General features: G+C 47.7%; 1 protein-coding gene across 1 annotated transcript; it reads right to left on the bottom strand.

The window, feature by feature from the left end:
* Nucleotides 1–389: 389 nt before the first annotated feature.
* On the bottom strand, nt 390–18,342 carry vwc2l (von Willebrand factor C domain containing 2 like). The gene is made up of 4 exons (XM_057029954.1): nt 17,818–18,342; nt 16,637–17,159; nt 7,908–8,037; nt 390–3,095 (listed from the first exon to the last, which is right to left on the bottom strand). The coding sequence occupies exons 2-4, from the start codon at nt 17,042–17,044 to the stop codon at nt 2,944–2,946; spliced, it is 690 nt and encodes a 229-aa protein (XP_056885934.1). The 5' UTR covers nt 17,045–17,159; nt 17,818–18,342; the 3' UTR covers nt 390–2,943.
* Between the last annotated feature and the right edge of the window lie 3 nt (nt 18,343–18,345).

The following is an 18,345-nucleotide window of genomic DNA, read 5'->3' as shown; positions in this document are numbered from 1 at the left end:
TAGAAGTCCGACGTGTAATGAAATAGAAAGGAGGAATGAACCTGGGAGTAATGTCCTTGAACCGGCTGAGCTCCACAAAATCGTTTTCCTTGTTGTTGTTCTCTTTCACAGCCTCTAGTCAAGAAATCATTTATTTATTTTTATAATCGATATTCAGGGGGGTGTCCTTGTGGCTTTCTTCCATCTTCCCAGGATTCCACTGAACTTTCCCTCCCAGAATTCCACAGAAATGATGTTTGTTTTCAACGTGCCCTCGCTGTTAAATGAATTCCACCTTTCCTTTATGTTTTTATTCCATGTTTTTATGCCTTCCACTACATGGAAATAGCATAAATGAGTGGAGTCCATTTAACAAAGCTATTTTCTTGCCAACAAATGACACTGCATGATTTCTAGGTTCTTGTTTTTTTATACTCAGATTTCAGAATACATATATGTTTAAGATATTTACATATAGACAGCGTGGGGAGCACCAAGGGTTGTTAGGCTTTTGAAAAATCTGGACCCTTTTTGAAGTAGGACAGAACCTGTGACCACATTTGATACAATCATATGGGAATCAGAAACAGAAGCATCAAGTTAGTTAAACTGAGTCCATTTTAAAAACACGTCCTTGGTGCCCCCCCCCCCCACCAACCAACAAATAATACAATTGATTGTATATAACAGCCCCCCCCCCATCAGATAGTACACAGTTGGTTTTCAGGCACACTTTATGTAACAGTTTCATCGCTGAGAACAGAAGAACGGGCAGAAATAAACACACACAAACAAACAATCGGAGTCGCTGTCTGGGCCCACGTTGCAGAGACGCCCATGAACGAGCCTGCAGCGCTGGCGAAGGAGCGACGAAAGACAGACGGGATTTGACATTCTCAGACGCGCGCATCTGGCGGGGAGGGAGCGGAGCCAGATCTGTCCTTTAGACTGCAGAGATGGTGGGGAAACATGGAAATGGAACATCTGGATTTCATGAAGGTTTGTAAATGTCACGCGCCGGCGCCTGAGGACATTAAGTCATCCTGTTTAGACTGACGTCATTAGCATCGTTGAAAGGACGCGCGGTGATGCTAATAAACCAGGGCGCCATGATGGAGTTTGACTTCCTCCACTGACTTGTTTGAACTCTTTCGTCTGACGGCGTGGGTGGATCATGTTGCCATCCTCGTTATTTACTTAAAATAAGCCTTTTCCTGCCGCTCTGACCTCCATCCTTGGCTTTGCACTTCAGCTAATTCACAGGGCGACGAGCTGGAATTTCTCACACAGTGCGAAGGTCATCGTGTCGTCGTGACTTTGCTCGATCTGAAGCAGCGGCCGCGCCCCTGAGCCTCCGGTCCCTCGCTCGCTCCGGCTGAAATATTGCCAATATTTCTTTCCGAGCACATATAGGCAGAGCAATCATGTGGCATATGAAATAATCCAGACGAATGGAGCTCATTTTATTAATCCTCAATTTTCCAGAGCGCCGGGGTTGTAATTGATAAACCGAAGGCGTCAGTTTTTGTTTTATGAGTGTGCAGACCTCGAGCTCAGATATATGAGGTCTCTCTCTCACACTGAGAGACACTAAATCACTGCAGCTTAATGAGGAAAATGACCCCCAACTCCGTTCCTGCATCCAACTCTGCCCATGCTCTCTTTCACACATCATTCTAACATGTTAGGTTCTTCCAAGATTGGGCTTCGCTTCCCGTTGCGGTAATCTTCGTTTTTCCTCATTGGTCTCTATCTTGTGTTCTTTATTAAGTATCGGGAGTCCGTGTTAGCAAACCCATCCATCACTGTCCAGGAACGGGGTCTGAAAGGTTAACAGGAACGGCTTTTCTGGAAATGATGGGGGGGGGGGGGGTCTTTGTGATGAATGGAATGGAATGAATACACTCACTGGAATTTTGCTTTGAATTAATGGCTGATATTTATCATGTCAAAATATTGTGTTCCAGCCCCCCCGAGGCCAGACCTCCTGGGGACCCCTGAACACTGAGGCTGCACATTGCCTGGACATTATCCAAAGCAACGCTTGGGATTTGGAGAGATACGCTGGAGCGACGGGACGGGCGCGGCTTTGAGTTTAAGTGCTGGGGTGGCGTCGATACGCCCAGCCCCCCCCCCAAAAAAACGCTTCCTCTTCAATTTTCCAGCCTTTTTCTGAGCATCTGCAGCTCCGAGCAACCAGCTGGATGATTCATCGCAGAATGCTCCTTGATTAAGGGAAATTAAAACGGGTGCCTCTTGGTTCACTAATTGCATTGATAACAAGTTCAAGCAGTTATTTGGGGGGGGGGGTGGAGGATTGGAGAAAGAACAGGAAAAACAATAACACAATTAAGCCAGGAGGGGCTACCCCAACTCCATATTTGAATACAGTATTTTACACATCCTCACCGTTTAAATGACATTATAACAATGTCATAAATTAGCCCACACGTGTCGCAGCTAACAGACGCCGAAAACAGCCCACGTTCATCGATAACCTCGTCAGTTTGGGGTTCGATCAAAGTTTCTAAAACTGCAATTCCTGCCACAGCGATAAAAGGACACAAACAGGAGCGCGATTGTGTGCGTCGTGTAAACAAGCTCTCAGTGATGCGCCGAAGGAAACAAAGTGCCGTTAAGTGTGCTTACAGTTCACCTTTGTTCTGCAAAAGATGGACACAACAAGCAGACGACAGACGCACATATAGAAATACAGGTGAGCTGTTGTGGTTGCGGGACGGAGTCCAGGGGAGCGCGTAGAAACTTGGTTGTGAGTCTGGCACAGTCTGAATCAGGCGGTCCCACCTGGGGGGCAGGTGCAGCCGTGAGACGAGTTCAAGGCTCTTCGCTCAAACGTCCGCACGTCATCATCCGTCAGCTCGCTTAGGAATTGTGCTCCTGTCCTCTCCGTCGTACAAAACACCGCGGTGGACGGGGCCTCCGTCGAGCTCCTCCACCCTCCCTCTAAGACAGCGTCTGGCCATTGAGGCACTCCCGCCGGACACACTGCGCCGGCTTCCACCAGTCCCCATTGTGGCAGCGGCAGATGGTGCAGTCGTCCACCTTCACATCGATTCCGGCTGGGATGATCGTCGTTCCGGCGAAGCAATTTGGACCTGCCGCATGGGAAGGGGGCGGGGGGAGGGGAGACAGTAAAGAAGGATTGAGAAAGGCAGGAAATGAGGCCCTCCCCAGAGCTCCTCTTTTTTTGGAGAAGTGGAGGACTGAAGCAAAGAACTGGTGGAGTTCGGGGAGCCGGAGCAGACGTACAGATCTTTTCACGGACATGCATCGGTGGGCTTGTTTTTGCAACACTGAAGCGCTTTTGTTAGTCTCCCCTTCTCCCCTGACACGGAGCGCTTTGCATCCTAATGTGCCGTGAGGAGAGAAGCCTGCCAGACGCTGGCTCGGAAATGCAGAGAAGCTCAGAGAGACGGGGGGGGGGGGGGGGGGGGGGGGGGGGGGGGGGCGAAAAGGCAGATTTGTGAGGCAACTTAGAGGACGGTGTTAATGACCGGCCCGGCTGAAGAACACCTCAGCAACTCTACACGCAGACCTCATCTGGAACAACCGCTATTACTCTGGATGCCTGAGTTATTTTTAGAAAATACTCAAGTGTCTCCATCTCCTTCTCCTCTTTCTGCGCTTAGTTTAAACTTTAGTTACTTTTGAGATTACGTGCTGCTTTGGTGTGGAAAATGGAGCATCGTTTTAAATGTATCGAAGACAACTGGTGCCAAGGACGTTTGGTACTTTTCAGGCCCTTTTTCTTTATAGCCTTCTATTTTCTCCTAACTGACGCTCCCACAGTTAAAGGGGGTGCTGGAGCCTGTCCCAGTCATTGGGTGAGAGGTAGGGCATGTCTCGGGACGTGTCACCTGTAACAGTACACACACACACACACACACACACACACACACACACCGGGTCCTCACACAAGTTTGTGTGTTTGGGAGGAAGCTGCAGGGGCCAAACAGTCACAGCATTTAGCTTCTACAATGTGATCCCAGGTAATAACCTCTGATGACCTTTTTGACATGGTTTCACAAGACAAGACCGTCTAATAGCGATATAACCGTGAAAATTCAAATCAAAATCCCAATCAGAGACACAAACTTCTTTGGTTGGGAACATTTTTGGCCGTTGCTTGAGGAAGTCTCGGACTGCAGTGCGTCCCTGTGAGAGCAGTGCTTTCATTACTGGTAAATTCCAGGGGAAAGGGCTTTATCTCGGTCCTTTCTCCCCCCCTTGGCGTGTTTTGAGAAGGCATATCTTTTTCCTCCACGTCTTTTAACAGAAAAGCCAGAAGGTGCCGGAATCCGCACCAGTTTTAATCATTTAAATGAAGCAATCAGTCGCTCGGTTGGTGTGACGGTGACTTTGGCTGGCTGTCGTAAAGTCAGCCCACACGTCATAAACACCCACTCAAGTCTTGAAGACGGAGCAGCTTTTCCAGGTGATATTCAGACCTTTGATTTAGAGCGAGTGAACAAGATGCTTCAGGTTAGCCGAGGATATTTATGTGCATTATTAGCCGATCACTTTCTCAGAATCTGCAGCTTTATTCGCTCTTTCCGGGTAATTTATTTGTCAAATGTGCACCATTGAGCTCCTGACCAATCCAATAAATAATACAGTCAATGATGGCTCAGTTTCTCCAAGGCATTTTCCTGGAATTAGGTGCAGCACAGCTCCGCTGCAGAGCACCTGGTGGTTGTGTTTGTAGCAACATTTAGTCAGCTGCGATCAACTACCTCTTGTTATTCTCTGCACGAACGGCGACATCACGCCACAAGAAGTGAGCAGCGATTTTTGTGTCAGTCACTTTTACGTCAAAGGCAGCCGGCTGGGGTGGTTCAGGCATCTGCTTCAGAGGCCTTGGAGGATTTCCAGGTTTGTCCAACTGGGAATAAACCCAACAGTAGACCAAGAATCCACTGGAGGATTAGGCGGTATGTCCCATCTGTCCAGGGATGATAAATGGACGTCACGTAGTCCACAAGTAGCCTGTTTCTGGTAAAAGAGTTCTTTTTTTGCCGACGATGCCGGGCTGTTTGTTTGCAACAGGAACGGTAAAGCGGAGCAGCCATCGTGATACGACCACTGCAGAAGCAAATAAGAAGGAAGATCTTTTTGATTTATGTTGAGCTTTGCTGTGTTTTATGGCTCAACCGAGTCTCTAACAGCTTGAAGATTAAAGTTTAAAAGACAAATCGAGCCAGTCGATAAATTCCAGTGTTAGTGTTTCACCAGTTTGCGGTCTTAGGGATTTAAACCTCCTGTAGTGTTTGATCTTGAATGAGGCGGTATAAATATCCGTGTGACTCTGGACCAGTCGGCTACCTACCCCCACCTGCAGCCTCAGCAGGGGGCGAGTCCCATCCTCGGTGTGGACCCGTTAAACCCCCTTTTATCCCAGCTTGGAGGAAGCTCTGGGAGCTTTTGCCAATTCTTAACTTCCATTGATCTGCCTCAGGACGGCTGGTACAGGTTACAGGACGCAGCCCGTAGAGGCCAATGTCAGGGCGGGGGTGCGATCCGTCGCCGCTGCCAACAGCAATTGTTCGTCTCCAGATAGATTTCTAGCCGCAAGGACACGGTTCCAACGACAGGCCACAGTTCGAAGGTCATGCCATCACCAGTTAAATTTAGTAATGTTAGGATTTGTTTGTCCCGTGTCAGAACTGTCCGAGCATGTTATATTATCCCTGACACGGCTCGAGGAGGGAAACTGTATTAGGACTCATTACAGCCTATTTGTTTCAAATTCAATTATCATCGTTGCCCTGAGCTCAAAATGCTGCCGTACGAACCCACAGAACCGTATTATGTTCAGAAAAATGTGTCAGTCAGACTATTTTCCCCGACAGCATCCAAGTATCCAGCTACTTTTGGCTAAAGCTAATCGCTACTTTAAAAAGTGTGATTAGCTATAGCAGATGGTGTAATCATACTGACGGAACACTTGCCATTTTCAGATTACCTCTCATCATTTTCTATATGAAAGTTATATAATTACCATACCCCCTGATGAATTGACACTGTATTATTCATGATAAAGATTACAGCTGAATCAGCCGGGTGGAATGAATGTGGAGCCGGGAGATAAGCGGCCGTACCGTCTGACTGCCGTCTCTTCAGCGAAGCGCTAACGGCCGCATCATCGGAGGGGCTGCCCGTCCTGTGGGAGGCAGACTGGCAGCGGATTTGTTGGCTTTCGGGTCAGAAAAGACACGTATGCTACGCCTTTGAACCGAGCTGTCTTAAATCAGATTCCTTCAATGTGCCTTCAATTCTGTGGAACTCTAAAAAGGTGTAAATGTAAATGTAAATAAAATGCAGAACAGTGCACATCTACTTTGACATTACATTCACTATTAGTATGCTAATGCTTGCAAATCAGGCGCTGTTTAGATGCTAATGGTAAATAATCAGGCAGCACAAATCAGGTACGATGATTTGCAAGATATTAATAATATCCTGGTCTGATATGAATATAGATGATCAGGGTATGTGATCTCTAATCTGACTATTTTACTGACTTGTGTCTCTGTCAAAAGTGAGCTTCCATCCTGAAGATGCTAAAAGGATTCTTATTGGTGCATTATTGCTCACACAGTAACTGGTCCCTGCTAGGGTTTCTAGAGTTAGCGTTGGTGACATCTACTGACATAACCTCCGTGACCGAGTCACAGCTCTAGTCCTAAAGCTACTGTTGAGCTGTTGCTGTTAGCATTGTTGAACTGAGCCGTTAGCTCTTGGATGGCTGGTAAAAGTTTGACCCATCCTCGCTTCAGTTTCTGTCATAAAATACCAACTCCTGGAGGTTTTCTGCCGCCCACTTTGAGGTCAGGAACTATGTTATCTGTTTCTCTGGGATATGAGGGAAGCACTGTTGTCGTTTTAAGAAGTTTTACAGCAGCTAAAATACCAGACAGATGTCCTCTGATTGCATACCGGACTAAATAGATGTCTTGACTTCCTTGTCCCTGTCTCCCTAACGGTCCCCCCACCCCCACCCCTGCAGCCCTCAGCCATCCACTCCCTTAGAGACTCATCTGTCTGCAAGATCCTGACCACGCACCCTTGGGGAGCCTTGAAACGCCAGGCCTTTTCCCTGAAATGTCAAGGGTGTCAGTGTGTCCTGTCAGCCCGAATTAGCTCTCTCCTAGCAGCCTCGTTAGCAAGGGTGTTGGTGTGTTGAAACACGAGGAGCGGAGGACACGGAGCGCACGAGTAGAAAACAAAAAAAACCCAAAATTCAGTAAATGTGGAGAAATTTCCATTTAGTGTGCAAAAGAGGCATGAAATCAGTAAGGCCCCCCTTGATTAGCTTCTCGACTAAAGGAAAGAAAAATCCACTTTCGTACCACCGACGCTACTAAACGATTTGATGGGTGAAATCTGCCATGGCTGCGTATTGATACAGGGGCTACTTGCCCTTTGTCATCCTAGTCAGGCGATGCTGCAGATACTGTACTTCAGTCATAAAACTCTGTCTCATTCGTCCCCCTGGACCGGTCCTGGAGTGGGGGATTTTCTCACTTCTCGCCTTGTAAATAGCCAATGAACCATTGGAATCCCATAATTCTAATTTAGGGTTTGGCTGCGTGTGACAAGGGTGTCAAGGCGCTGGCAGATAAGAGGCTCCCCGAGGACCCATTAGTCCCTCCTTCCATGTCTTTAATCAATGGGCTAATGTTTATTCTGCTCAGTGTGTCATTTATAATTAAAACTAGTAGTGCTCATTAGGGTCTAACAGACCCGAGGTAATCATTTCAATTCATAAAACATCAATTACGTCCTGATCGTCCAAAGGTGCGGCCATCAAACGGCGATGCCACAGATAAACCTGCCTTCTTTGCTCTGATAACAACGTAATGCCTCCCAGGAGGGTGCGTGCGTTTCTGGAGGCGATGAGTGTTTACCGTTTTTACAGATGGGGCAGCACTGCTCCGGCTCGTACACGGGGTTCACGCACTCCGGGACGGCGCAGTCGGACACCACGCAATGCACCTCGTTATTTGGTTCGCAGCGGCACCATTCGCAGGGCGAGGGCTGTGAACAGAGGAAGGGGGGGACAGGTTGAGACAAGGTTCCCAATTAAAACTGGGATTACATGCATCTCACACTGGCGTACGAGAGAAGGCGGCGTGTAGATGCATTATTCAGGACGTCAGCTTTGTGTCTTCACAAACAGGGTCTGACATAATGAGAGGTAGCTTGTACGAGAGGCCAGCGCGGCAAAGACCCTCTGATGCAGAGGAAGTGCAGAGAAACTTCTGAGAACCACCAAATTTCCCCCCAGTTTGTTCCAGTTCAGCTTGAAGGTTTTGGAGTGAGAATTCTATCCAGTTATAAGTGGTGTCCTTACATAGTTTTCATGAATTGTTTTAGTGAGGAGATTCACACCAGCTTCAGCTCTCAATGAGTCAGCAGCCACTTAGCTTAGCTGGACACAGAAATGGGCAGATGATGAAGCGGCGAGCTTTAGAGGTCTACCGGCGTGCTGACAAGTGAACAAGTGTGAGCGTGTTTCATTAGCTGCCAGGCAACCGTTGGATGCTCCGGGAAGCTCTGCTTCTTCAGCCAGTTGTTTTGCCTGAGCACAGTTAGCACTGGAGTTAGCCTGAGGCTAATTAGGCTAACAAGCTGACATGACATTCATATTAGCAATGCTGCAAACAATGCGGAAAACGTTGAGACAGACTTCAAGTCACCTTTGAAAGCAACAAACATCTAATTTAATTAGGATTTCCTCCCCCTTCTGCCTTTACAGACCTGAAGTGTAAAAGAGGTTATATTTCACACCCACTGACAACAGCAACAGCAATGACAATTATTCTGCTGTTCATTACTCTGGGAGAAGATAACCGGAAGGGCTTCGCTGATGCTGAATGCTGTAATACCACTTCTATGAGCCAATTTTTATTCCCGGATGCATTACTTGCCAGGAGATGGGAACCAGCCCTGTCTGCATTTTTAATGAAATTTATGGCTGTCTGGATGTACAATAGTTACATTTTAAAATTTCAGAGGTAGAGGGAGAGAAAGGGAAAGGAGGGAGCTCCATTCTGCCCGATCATAGCCGGGCTTCTGATTTATATGCTCAATGATGTCCTGTACAATGAAATATTTAAGATCTGCCAAGTTCAGAGCCGATCCGGAACCTTCTGTCATCGCGCCTTCTTTACACCATCTTTACTGGGTATTTTCTACTGGTTGGACGAATGAACAGTTATGAGTCCTCGACGTACCAGAAAAAGACAGAAACAGAGTGAATTAAAAGAAAAATGGCCACTAGCATCACGCCCCGTGCTTATACGCCTCCACACACCAGTGGGTATTTACCTGTCCGCCCCCATATATTATTCTGAGAATGATGTGTGTAAAATTAATGAGTGAGTGAGGAACTCCATCACCTCCAATACGGAAGGCGCTCCATCCCATAAATCATCGATTCCACGCACGCTTGTCCTGGGTTTGCGAGATGTCTCTTTTTAGCAGCTCATTCCCAACAAAAGAATCGTTTGTTCACCGAAGTGGGACCACCCTGGGATGGATTCATCTCGCAGGAGGAACAGGAAGCGGAGAACATCTCCGCGCTGCGTCTGGAGCGAGCGTCGTGTTTGAAGCACCCATCTGATCTGTTGCGTCACAATAATGCTGCTGGCAGTTTTAATTAGCCGCAGAAGAACTTTGCTGTCCGCGCCAGTTTGGGATTGTTCCACCCGTTTGTTGTGCTCTAAAAGCAGACGCTGCGCTGCTGGAGAACACACACTATCACTCTTTTCTGAGCTTGAAACGACGGGACGGTCTATTTTTCCTGGGTTGCACGGATTGGTTTCAGATGTCACAACTTTAAAAGTAACATTTGGTCTGAGAGATCTAATTAGAGATGCAGGGCTGCAGGCAGAAACACAGTTGCAGTGTTAAGAGAATCTTTAATGAGGACGGCGTTGGTAGGTGAAGGCAAAAAAAGAGCTTTATTACATGTAGAAGACCAGAAATGTCCATCAGCATGATCAACCTTTCCCCTCCAGCATCAGGAACCGGGTCTAAGGAGCAGGTGTAGCTAGTTAGCGGCGACCTTTCGTTGTGGATTGTGGGTCAGGAGCTGTTTCCCTTCAGCAACTATTGCAGCAATTACACCTGAATTCAAATGAACACGGCCAGTAGCAGCGAGCCACCGTGAGTCTAACAAGGCCGGAATGAATGTGTCCCCTCAGGGAAGGAATCAGAGTTGCAATCATAAGCTTCATACTGACCTCAACACTCAGCACAGCATTAGCATCACGCCACTTTTAAGAAAAGCCTGAATCCCAGGTCATCTGAATGGTTTCTGTCATTTCGACGGGTCTAAACCTGCAGATTTATGGTTGTTTCCTGTTCACTCAAGGCTGAAAACGATGACTGAAGGCTGGGTTCAGCGTGGACGTAACTGTGCTAGAGGCCACATTCTGTTCCTGTTTGCTACTGGACTGAGTGTTTGAGATGGAAACGGTGTTGACGCCTCACGCGTTCCTGCGTTACATGCACGGCAGGGCGAGCGCCGTGTTGGTAACTTCATCACGTCCCATGAAAACACGGGCTCGATTTCAAGGTTTTTAAGGAAGCGTAATGGCCGGGCCGAGCGCATAAACCACATCGCTGTTATCACTTCTTTATTAGGACTCATAAAATGGAGAGCAGGAAGCAGTGAGAAACACAAATGTGCTCCTTCTTAGAGACGGAAGAGGAGCGAGGCAGGAGTCAGAGACTGGCTATTACTGATAAAACCCCACCATACAGGAACAGTGATCAGTATTCTCCTGCTGCGCCGTCAATATGATCTGCAGCAGGATCAGACTACAAACCAGAATGCCAGAATCCCCCCAGTAGTCATTGAACAAGGTCACCACAGCCTGGAAACAGCGAAGGTGTCCGTTATTCCAGCTGGAAGGACCCAATACGTGTTGGAGGATGAGTGCACGGGAAGGACGTGGTCTAACACGAAAGGATCAATTAGACACAGATGCAGATTCTATTTCTCCCCATGAGGCATATTAATAACTTAAGAGGATAAAGACAGAAAAAAAGAAATTACATTACGATCCCTGAAAATGGACGCAAACGCAGCTCTGGTCCAGCAGGAGCTGCCGGTTGATGCGGGAATCAAGCGGAATTAAAAGAGGAGTCAGACGGGGAAGACTGGAAGCAGCACATTCCTTTTTATGAACGCAGCGACGGAGGAGGCGCTCCTCCTCGTTTTACCTGTTTTCTTTACAAGGAGGAAAATGGAGGCAAACGCATCTGTCAGCTAATGAAGCGTCGCAGAAGCTGTTTTTGTTTGAACCTCAGTGCGGCGGGTAAATCACAGTCCACGAGGTCACATGGTGTTGTAGCAGATTTTTATGTGCAGAGTTTCAGAACTAAGACCCTTTAAAAGAGTTGCGACAGGGTGGAGCCCAGGACGGCGCCGTGGAGGCTGCATGAGCGATGAGACCTCGAAGGCTTCCATCATCGCCATCACCTTTACAGCAAACTGCTCTCAGAGCCGCAGTGGCATTTCTTTGGTGGGTAATCTGCGAGGCAGAACCGGGAAGTAGCTCAGGAGGTTCCTCAGAAGCACAAAGACATGAAAAATATCTCGTTTGAAGGAAGCTGCAGAGGTGTCGGTGCTCAGGGCCGCGCGTCTTCGCTGGAGTGCGGCGGTTAGGAAAAGGAGCGGCGCCCAGTCACCGCTGTCAGTCTCCCACCGTTGCAGGAGATGAAGTGATGAAAGAGCCAAATAACCTTCGGATCTGTTTGGATTCGGCACAGGGGGGTCCACCGGGTCCTGTGGGGGACGGGAGCGGGCAGATGGTCAAAGGACCTGGGCTTCTGTCCCAGTCAAAGTGGTGCAGTTTTCCCTCTACTGGGGAATTGGGGGATAATGGAGGTGAGGTGACGCCACCACGACCCGGCGCCACTTCCATCGATGTTTAAAGAGAAAAACAAAAGCAGAGCGGCCTGATTGTTTATGCTAATGATTCAGTTTAATTAGAACCTTTGTTCCGCCTTCCCTGACTGGTTGGCCACATTTCCTCCATGATGGCTGTCAGCGCTGAAGAGCAGAGTCTCTAATTAAAGCTGTGTGTGGGCAGCTTGTGTGTGTGTGGATGCCGTGTTTTTATTCTAAAGTATAGGGTCCATGATTGGCATAGTGGTTTAAGAAAACTTCCATGTGATCGTGTGACAGAGGCCACGCCCACCAGCCCCGTCTGAGCTGATCAACTGACAGTTGGTGCACGATCGACGAGCATAACAGGTCCAAATCTGCCCAATTATTAATAAAGGTGGCTGAAGCGGAAGTTTACCCATAGGCGTCACTATAAGAGCCCGGTCCTGCAGCAGGTTTCTTCCTGTTAAAGGGGATTTTTCCTGCCGCTGTTCATGCCGGGAGGGTCAGGATCTGGGTTCCAGCACAGGTTCTAGACGCCATCTTGACTGTTGCAGGTGCTGTATAAATAAAGGACTGTACTCATCCCATAATAGACCATATTATTGACACCTTTGGTACCTGTCTCAGCTTGTTAGGACGATAGCGCCACGTTGGGCAGCCATGACGGACTTTAGGACGAAGCATAAAGGAGTCAAAGCGGCTTTAATTCAGACACAACACGCTGCCCTTTGAACTCAGCATCCCAGTGGTGATCGCAGGAAGCTCGGACGGGATTGTTCACATCTGAGTTCACATCCCAGTCCTGGCCTGACCATCTGGGATCTGAACTCACCCCATAATCCCCGGTTCTTGATTGCAGCCCTGCCGAGGCCACGGGCACGCCGGTGGCCGTACTGGGAGGACTGGTCCCTGCCTCCTCTGACGGGGGGGCCTGTCGGTGAAACACCTCCTGAGGCTGAGTGGCAGAACTCTCACAGAAGACGGAAATCTGCAGATTATGAGCGACTCCGCCGCTTTGAAGGAATATTTGGATTATTAGTCCTGAGAAATGGACCTGAGGAGTCCCCCGATGGCTACATTAATTACTCTGAGGCTCAAAGGACCTGGTCCGTGTTGACGGACGCCCCCAAGTTGGAATGAATCCTTCGGGTTGAAGCTCTCAGCGTGCACAGTGGCAGCTCTGCCGAGGACCTCCCAACGAGGCCCCTATCAAAGGTTAACCTGTCGGCATCTCCACGCACGGCTGTTTACCACAAACACCGACGACCTTTGGATTTCTTGAACTCCGCATGGTTCCAAAGCTTCCCGGAGAAAACCAAAGCTTCCTGTCGGATTCCACGGAAGACAAACCCCTCCTCTCATTCAACGGTTGTTTTGTTTTGGGTTTTTTCCGCCCAGATAATCGTGACACAAATGAAGAACAGATTATTATTTTTTTCAATCCCTCCACTACAAAGCGATGTCCTTCGCGCGGTGGGATCTGCAATCAAGGTTAGCGGGGGGCGCCGGGAGCCGCACGTTTGATGTGCCTGAGCTCAGATCACGGCGCCAGGCTTATGTACTCGCAGCACCCGCGGAAACAGCTGTGACTTGCATCCCAATGCGACGCCGTCCGCTGCGTGGACACACCAACCAGGTTGTGTAGATAAGTCTTAAATGGGTGGATTTCCAGCTAACAACTCCAGCAGCCTTTTGTTGGGGAAGCCGTGTTTGTAATGGATGGAAATTCTCAACATCAAGACTTAATTTGGAGCCCCGAAACATGTTGAAAAGACATTTTAGAGGATCACATATCTGAATTGTTATTGATTGTGTTCTATGTGACTCGAGCAGTCGTTTAGCATTAGCACAAAAAAGGGATTTATTAATGAAAAAGGCTCATTCATCTGCAGCTGAGATGTGTGTAATGTTGCTTTAGCATAGTTTCTGTGTCTTAACCAAGTGTGTAACGCCCTGCTACTTTCAGCTTACTAGTCTGTTGAAACCTCAGGAGAGGGATGAAAAGATCCAGAAGAGACAAACAACCCTTTTATTTCACCCATCATTAAAGGAAAACAGCTTTGTTATTGTTTACACTGGTGACAGTTCTGCCTGTGATGCTAGCAGTTAGCTTTTGACTTTCAGGATCTTTCAAGATGCACCCATTATTCTGTTGTGTTATTAACTATTCAAATACGTACACTTAGATAAACCATTTGGAAAACCCTAAGGTCTGTAACGTAAGTTAGCATCTTTAGCTTGTTTAGATGAATCCCCCCCAATTTCTGTTTGTCTTGCTCAAAGGCTCAAAGCAAGCACATTCAAAGAGCTCAAATAACAGCTGGAGAATCCTACTGAGCTGTAGATTGCTAATATAAGAAAATGATATAAAAACTCACTTCAAAAGTCCCGAATAAGCCTCTAGGAGGGGAGACCAAACGTCCTCCACTTCCTTTCAACAGTCCAGACTACAACACGCAGCTCTCCCAGGAAAATGTTCCTTTGTTCACTGAGCAAAACCAGACTTGAGCGTTAGCACTGCGAGGATATGGCTCAATAAAAGGTAACAACGATGAGCTGACAAAGAGAATAAACAGACCCATCATCAAGTAAAGAGAAGCTGTCAGAATTACCACTACAACATCCTACTCAACGCCTGTCTGGTCCTGCTCAAGATTGCTGTTAGCAATCAGCCCCCACAATCAGGTGGACGTTAGCTTCATGCTGGAGAGCGGCTTCTGGAAAGATCTGTCATTAAACCTGATGACCACTTGGAATTCCTCTTGTAGGTGCTCTACTGAAACCCACTGCCAAGTTAGCGTAGGGGAGAAATTCCTTTGCTCCCGCATGTATGATATATATGTCCATGATCCGCCGACCTGTTTGCCAGATCTGAATAATCTGCTCTGATGAAAAAGACCCCGTTTTCCTCTGGGGAGCTGCGGTCAGCGGTGATCTCAGCCCTGACACAGACATCGTGGATGGAGTTGCATTAAATTAACCATAAAGCTTTAGCCTGATTTAGTCACCGGACATCTCCATCATGTTCAGCCCCAGCCCAATTTCGAGGTGTTTGAATGAGGACGGATCCCCGTGGGCGGCTCAGACGCAGACTACGGTGTCATCCTCGGTGTGGTTTCAGTTCAGGCCACGCCGCCACGCGCTGAGACACAGGCCTTATGGGTAAAAACGGCAACGCCACCATCACAGGAGAGCCAGACGGACTGAATCAGCGGAGGCGGTGAGTCAGTGTTCATAAATCACCACCTTAAATATGGTTTTAGCATCTGTTGGGTTGATGTCGGGTGAATGTTGTTTATAGTGCAGGGGCGCGACAGGGTGGGGGTGGGGGTGGGGGGGTGACATCATTCCGAAAATTAGCCATCTTCTTGCCCTTGGTTATTAAACATGTTTGGATGACATTTTTATAGTATGACAACAGCCAACATGAGCCTCACACACACACACACACACACACACACACACACACACACACACACACACACACACACACACACACACATCCTCATATTTCTGTCCTTTTAGAGACATAATACATCACCCTGCTCCCTACTCTAACCCACCATTCAACGATTCTAACCTCACCTTTAAAGCCCTGTCTTAACCCTCAAACAGTCTTTGAAGATGTGAGGACCAGCCACAATGAATATTTCAGGACTCAATATGTAACAAATACAAGGACACGAACACACACAGCCACACGCCTACACACACGTCCCCTAATTCTGCTGCTGAGGCCGATTGTACCATCAGCAATAAATGAAATCAAACAACCAACAGGAGTGTGTTTGGGCTGATGGAAGCTAGTACTGAGGGTAGCAGTCATCATCATCATCGTCATCATCATCATCATCATCATCATCATCATCATCATCATCATCATCATCGTCGTCGTCATCATCATCATCGTCATCACCATCGTCGTCATCATCATCATCATTATCATCATCATCATCATCATCATTATCATCATCATCGTCATCATCATCATCGTCATCATCATCATCATCATTATCATCATCATCATCGTCATCATCATCATCATCATCGTCATCATCATCATCATCATCGTCGTCGTCGTCGTCGTCATCATCATCATCATCACCGTCCTCTTCTTCGTCATCTTCCTCATTACCATCATCATCATCATCACCTCCAAACCTCATTAATATCACATCATATTCCCCGAACGAAAATTTGTCAAAACGCAAAAATGCAGAGCAGAATGCAGAGAGGGGATAAAAATTTGGATCTTTTAAAAAAATAAATCATTAAACGATATTTTTATGAGCATTAAGTGTGAGACAGTGCAGGAGTGGGAATATTAGTTGGAAGATGGAGCTCTCTCCAAATGTGGCCCCTAACACCACAGGAATATGTATATATATATATATATATATATATATATGTTTATACTTTGAATTCAAGTTATTATTGCAATTTTGCATTAAGATACTTGTAAGTACCAAAAATATCCCTAAATGTATGTTGTTTCCTATTTGGGTTTTGTGCAAGTTGCAAGGTCTCCATATTCCCTGTGTCCTTGTTTTTAAAATAAATATATCTTGGTGGACACAATAACACCGACAACAGCGAGCATTTATCAACTCAAGACCAGTCAGCCCAATGCTGAGACGCGTCCTGCACCCTGATTTGGTTTCAGCCCGTCCGTGACAGCAGGTTTTACAGGAGAGAAGAAGAAGGAGGAGAAGAAGAAGGAAGATCTCATCTTACCTTGAATTCTTCCAGTATTTTGTACGTTTTCCCGCGATATTCGCAAAAGTTCTTGACCTCCTTGCACTCCGGGCAGCAGCCATTGTGCTCCACTTTAGTGCACTTCGGGTGCAGTTTGGGGCACTCGGGCTGGTCGCACACAGGCCCGTCCTCCGTGCACACGCACGGACAGTTGGAGTGTCCCGGATAGAAGCGCTCCCCGAGTTTGTAGACGAAGCCGCTGTCGTCCACGCAGCCTTTCCCCCTGTAGTCATCGAAAATGATGCTGTCAGCGGCGCTCCGCTCCGCCTCGTCCGCGGCGTAATCCTCGGGGTTACTCACCGCGGCGGGCGTCACGGCACGCAGAGCCAACAGGAGCACAAAGGTGGCCGGGAGGAGGGGGGCCATCCTTGTGAACACAATCCACATTCAGTGGGAGCGTGAAGGTGTCACCTCTATCCTCTCCGGATCCACCCTGTGCTTCATTATCATCGTCATCTTCAGCAGCAGCATCACCGTCGTCTTCATCACTTCAGTAAAAAGGCTGCAAAGGGAAGAAAATATAGTGGGGATGATGATTCGCTGCTGATTCTTTTTTCTTTTCTTTTCTTTTTTTTACACACGTCGATCTCTTGCAGTACACAAATCGTTATGATTTGATTTCGTTTACCCGGGCCTTTGTTGTGGCCCCGCTCCTCCACAGAATTCGCGTTTCTTTTATGAATATTACAATTGTCTCCGAGGGCGCAGATGGGACTCTTACTGCTTCTTCCTCAACAGGCTATTGTACATGCTGGGAAAAATACGGCTCCTGTTAAAGAAGCCTACAGTCTTTTCTGTGGCGATATAAGAGCCCCTCACATTACCCATAATCCGGAGTGGGTGGAGACGGATGAATTAAAAAAAAAATAGAATAACAACGAAAACAATCTTCTAACAAAGTCTGTAAGTGCGACGAGACAACAGGTAGATTGGATTCATTTAAATCCCTCTCACTTATCTGTGCGTGCAAACGTGCGTAAAAGTGCGCAGCCGAAATCACCATCACAGTGGCAAAGTGACAAAGATAATAAAGTGCTGCTGCGCGACAGTGGCTCGGTCCGGAGCGGCTCGGTTCCAGTGCGCTGTGTACAGTACGTGTCCTGACACATCAATTGAAATGTCAGTGACAGACGCGATGGATACGATAGAGGTAAACTCACCGCGCCGAAAATGCCGAAGAGATCCTGCAGCCGGAGATCAGATCACATCAGAGGCTGCTGGAAAACTTCACTTTATCCACTGAGGAAGATCCACTGCGTGAGATACAATCCCGCCTCTGGGATCTGATGAGAGGTTTAAGAGCAATTGAACCTCGACATTTTTGGAGACGCGGTTCCTCCTCCCTGGCGCAAGAAAATGTTATCCGGGTGAAAGTGGGGCTGCCTCATGATGATCCTCCCGGGGCTCTCCTCTCAGACTGTGTCGTAGTTCACGAAGGCATGCGGTAGAGGAGACGGAGAAATAAAATCCCCGTGCGTTCCCCGAGAACCCGACAATTCAGTAATTCCCAAAGAAGCAGGTGAACGTGTGACACGCGCGCGTTTCCATCTAATCCATCAGATGAGGAGTCAAAGCGCGTCAGAAACAGTCATCATTGGGAGGAGGTGGCGTTTGTCGTCAGCAGGAGAGGCTGAGGAGAGCCTTTCAGTACCTTGGAGAGGGACTGTCTCCTGCGCCCTGCACCGAGC

The sequence above is a fragment of the Takifugu flavidus genome, chromosome 1, assembly GCF_003711565.1.
Source record: "Takifugu flavidus isolate HTHZ2018 chromosome 1, ASM371156v2, whole genome shotgun sequence".
Taxonomy (NCBI): domain Eukaryota; kingdom Metazoa; phylum Chordata; class Actinopteri; order Tetraodontiformes; family Tetraodontidae; genus Takifugu; species Takifugu flavidus.
Note: the sequence above shows the minus strand (reverse complement) of the source record. Positions and strands in the feature narration are given on the sequence as shown.

Excerpts from the sequence above, each read along its gene's own strand:
- vwc2l (XM_057029954.1), bottom strand. The coding sequence starts at position 17,044 with ATGTGGATTGTGTTCACAAGGATGGCCCCCCTCCTCCCGGCCACCTTT. Across the intron at positions 8,038-16,636 it reads AAATACTGGAAGAATTCAAG|CCCTCGCCCTGCGAATGGTG; the intron begins GTAAGATGAGAT and ends CTCTGTTCACAG. Across the intron at positions 3,096-7,907 it reads CTGCCCCATCTGTAAAAACG|GTCCAAATTGCTTCGCCGGA; the intron begins GTAAACACTCAT and ends CCCATGCGGCAG.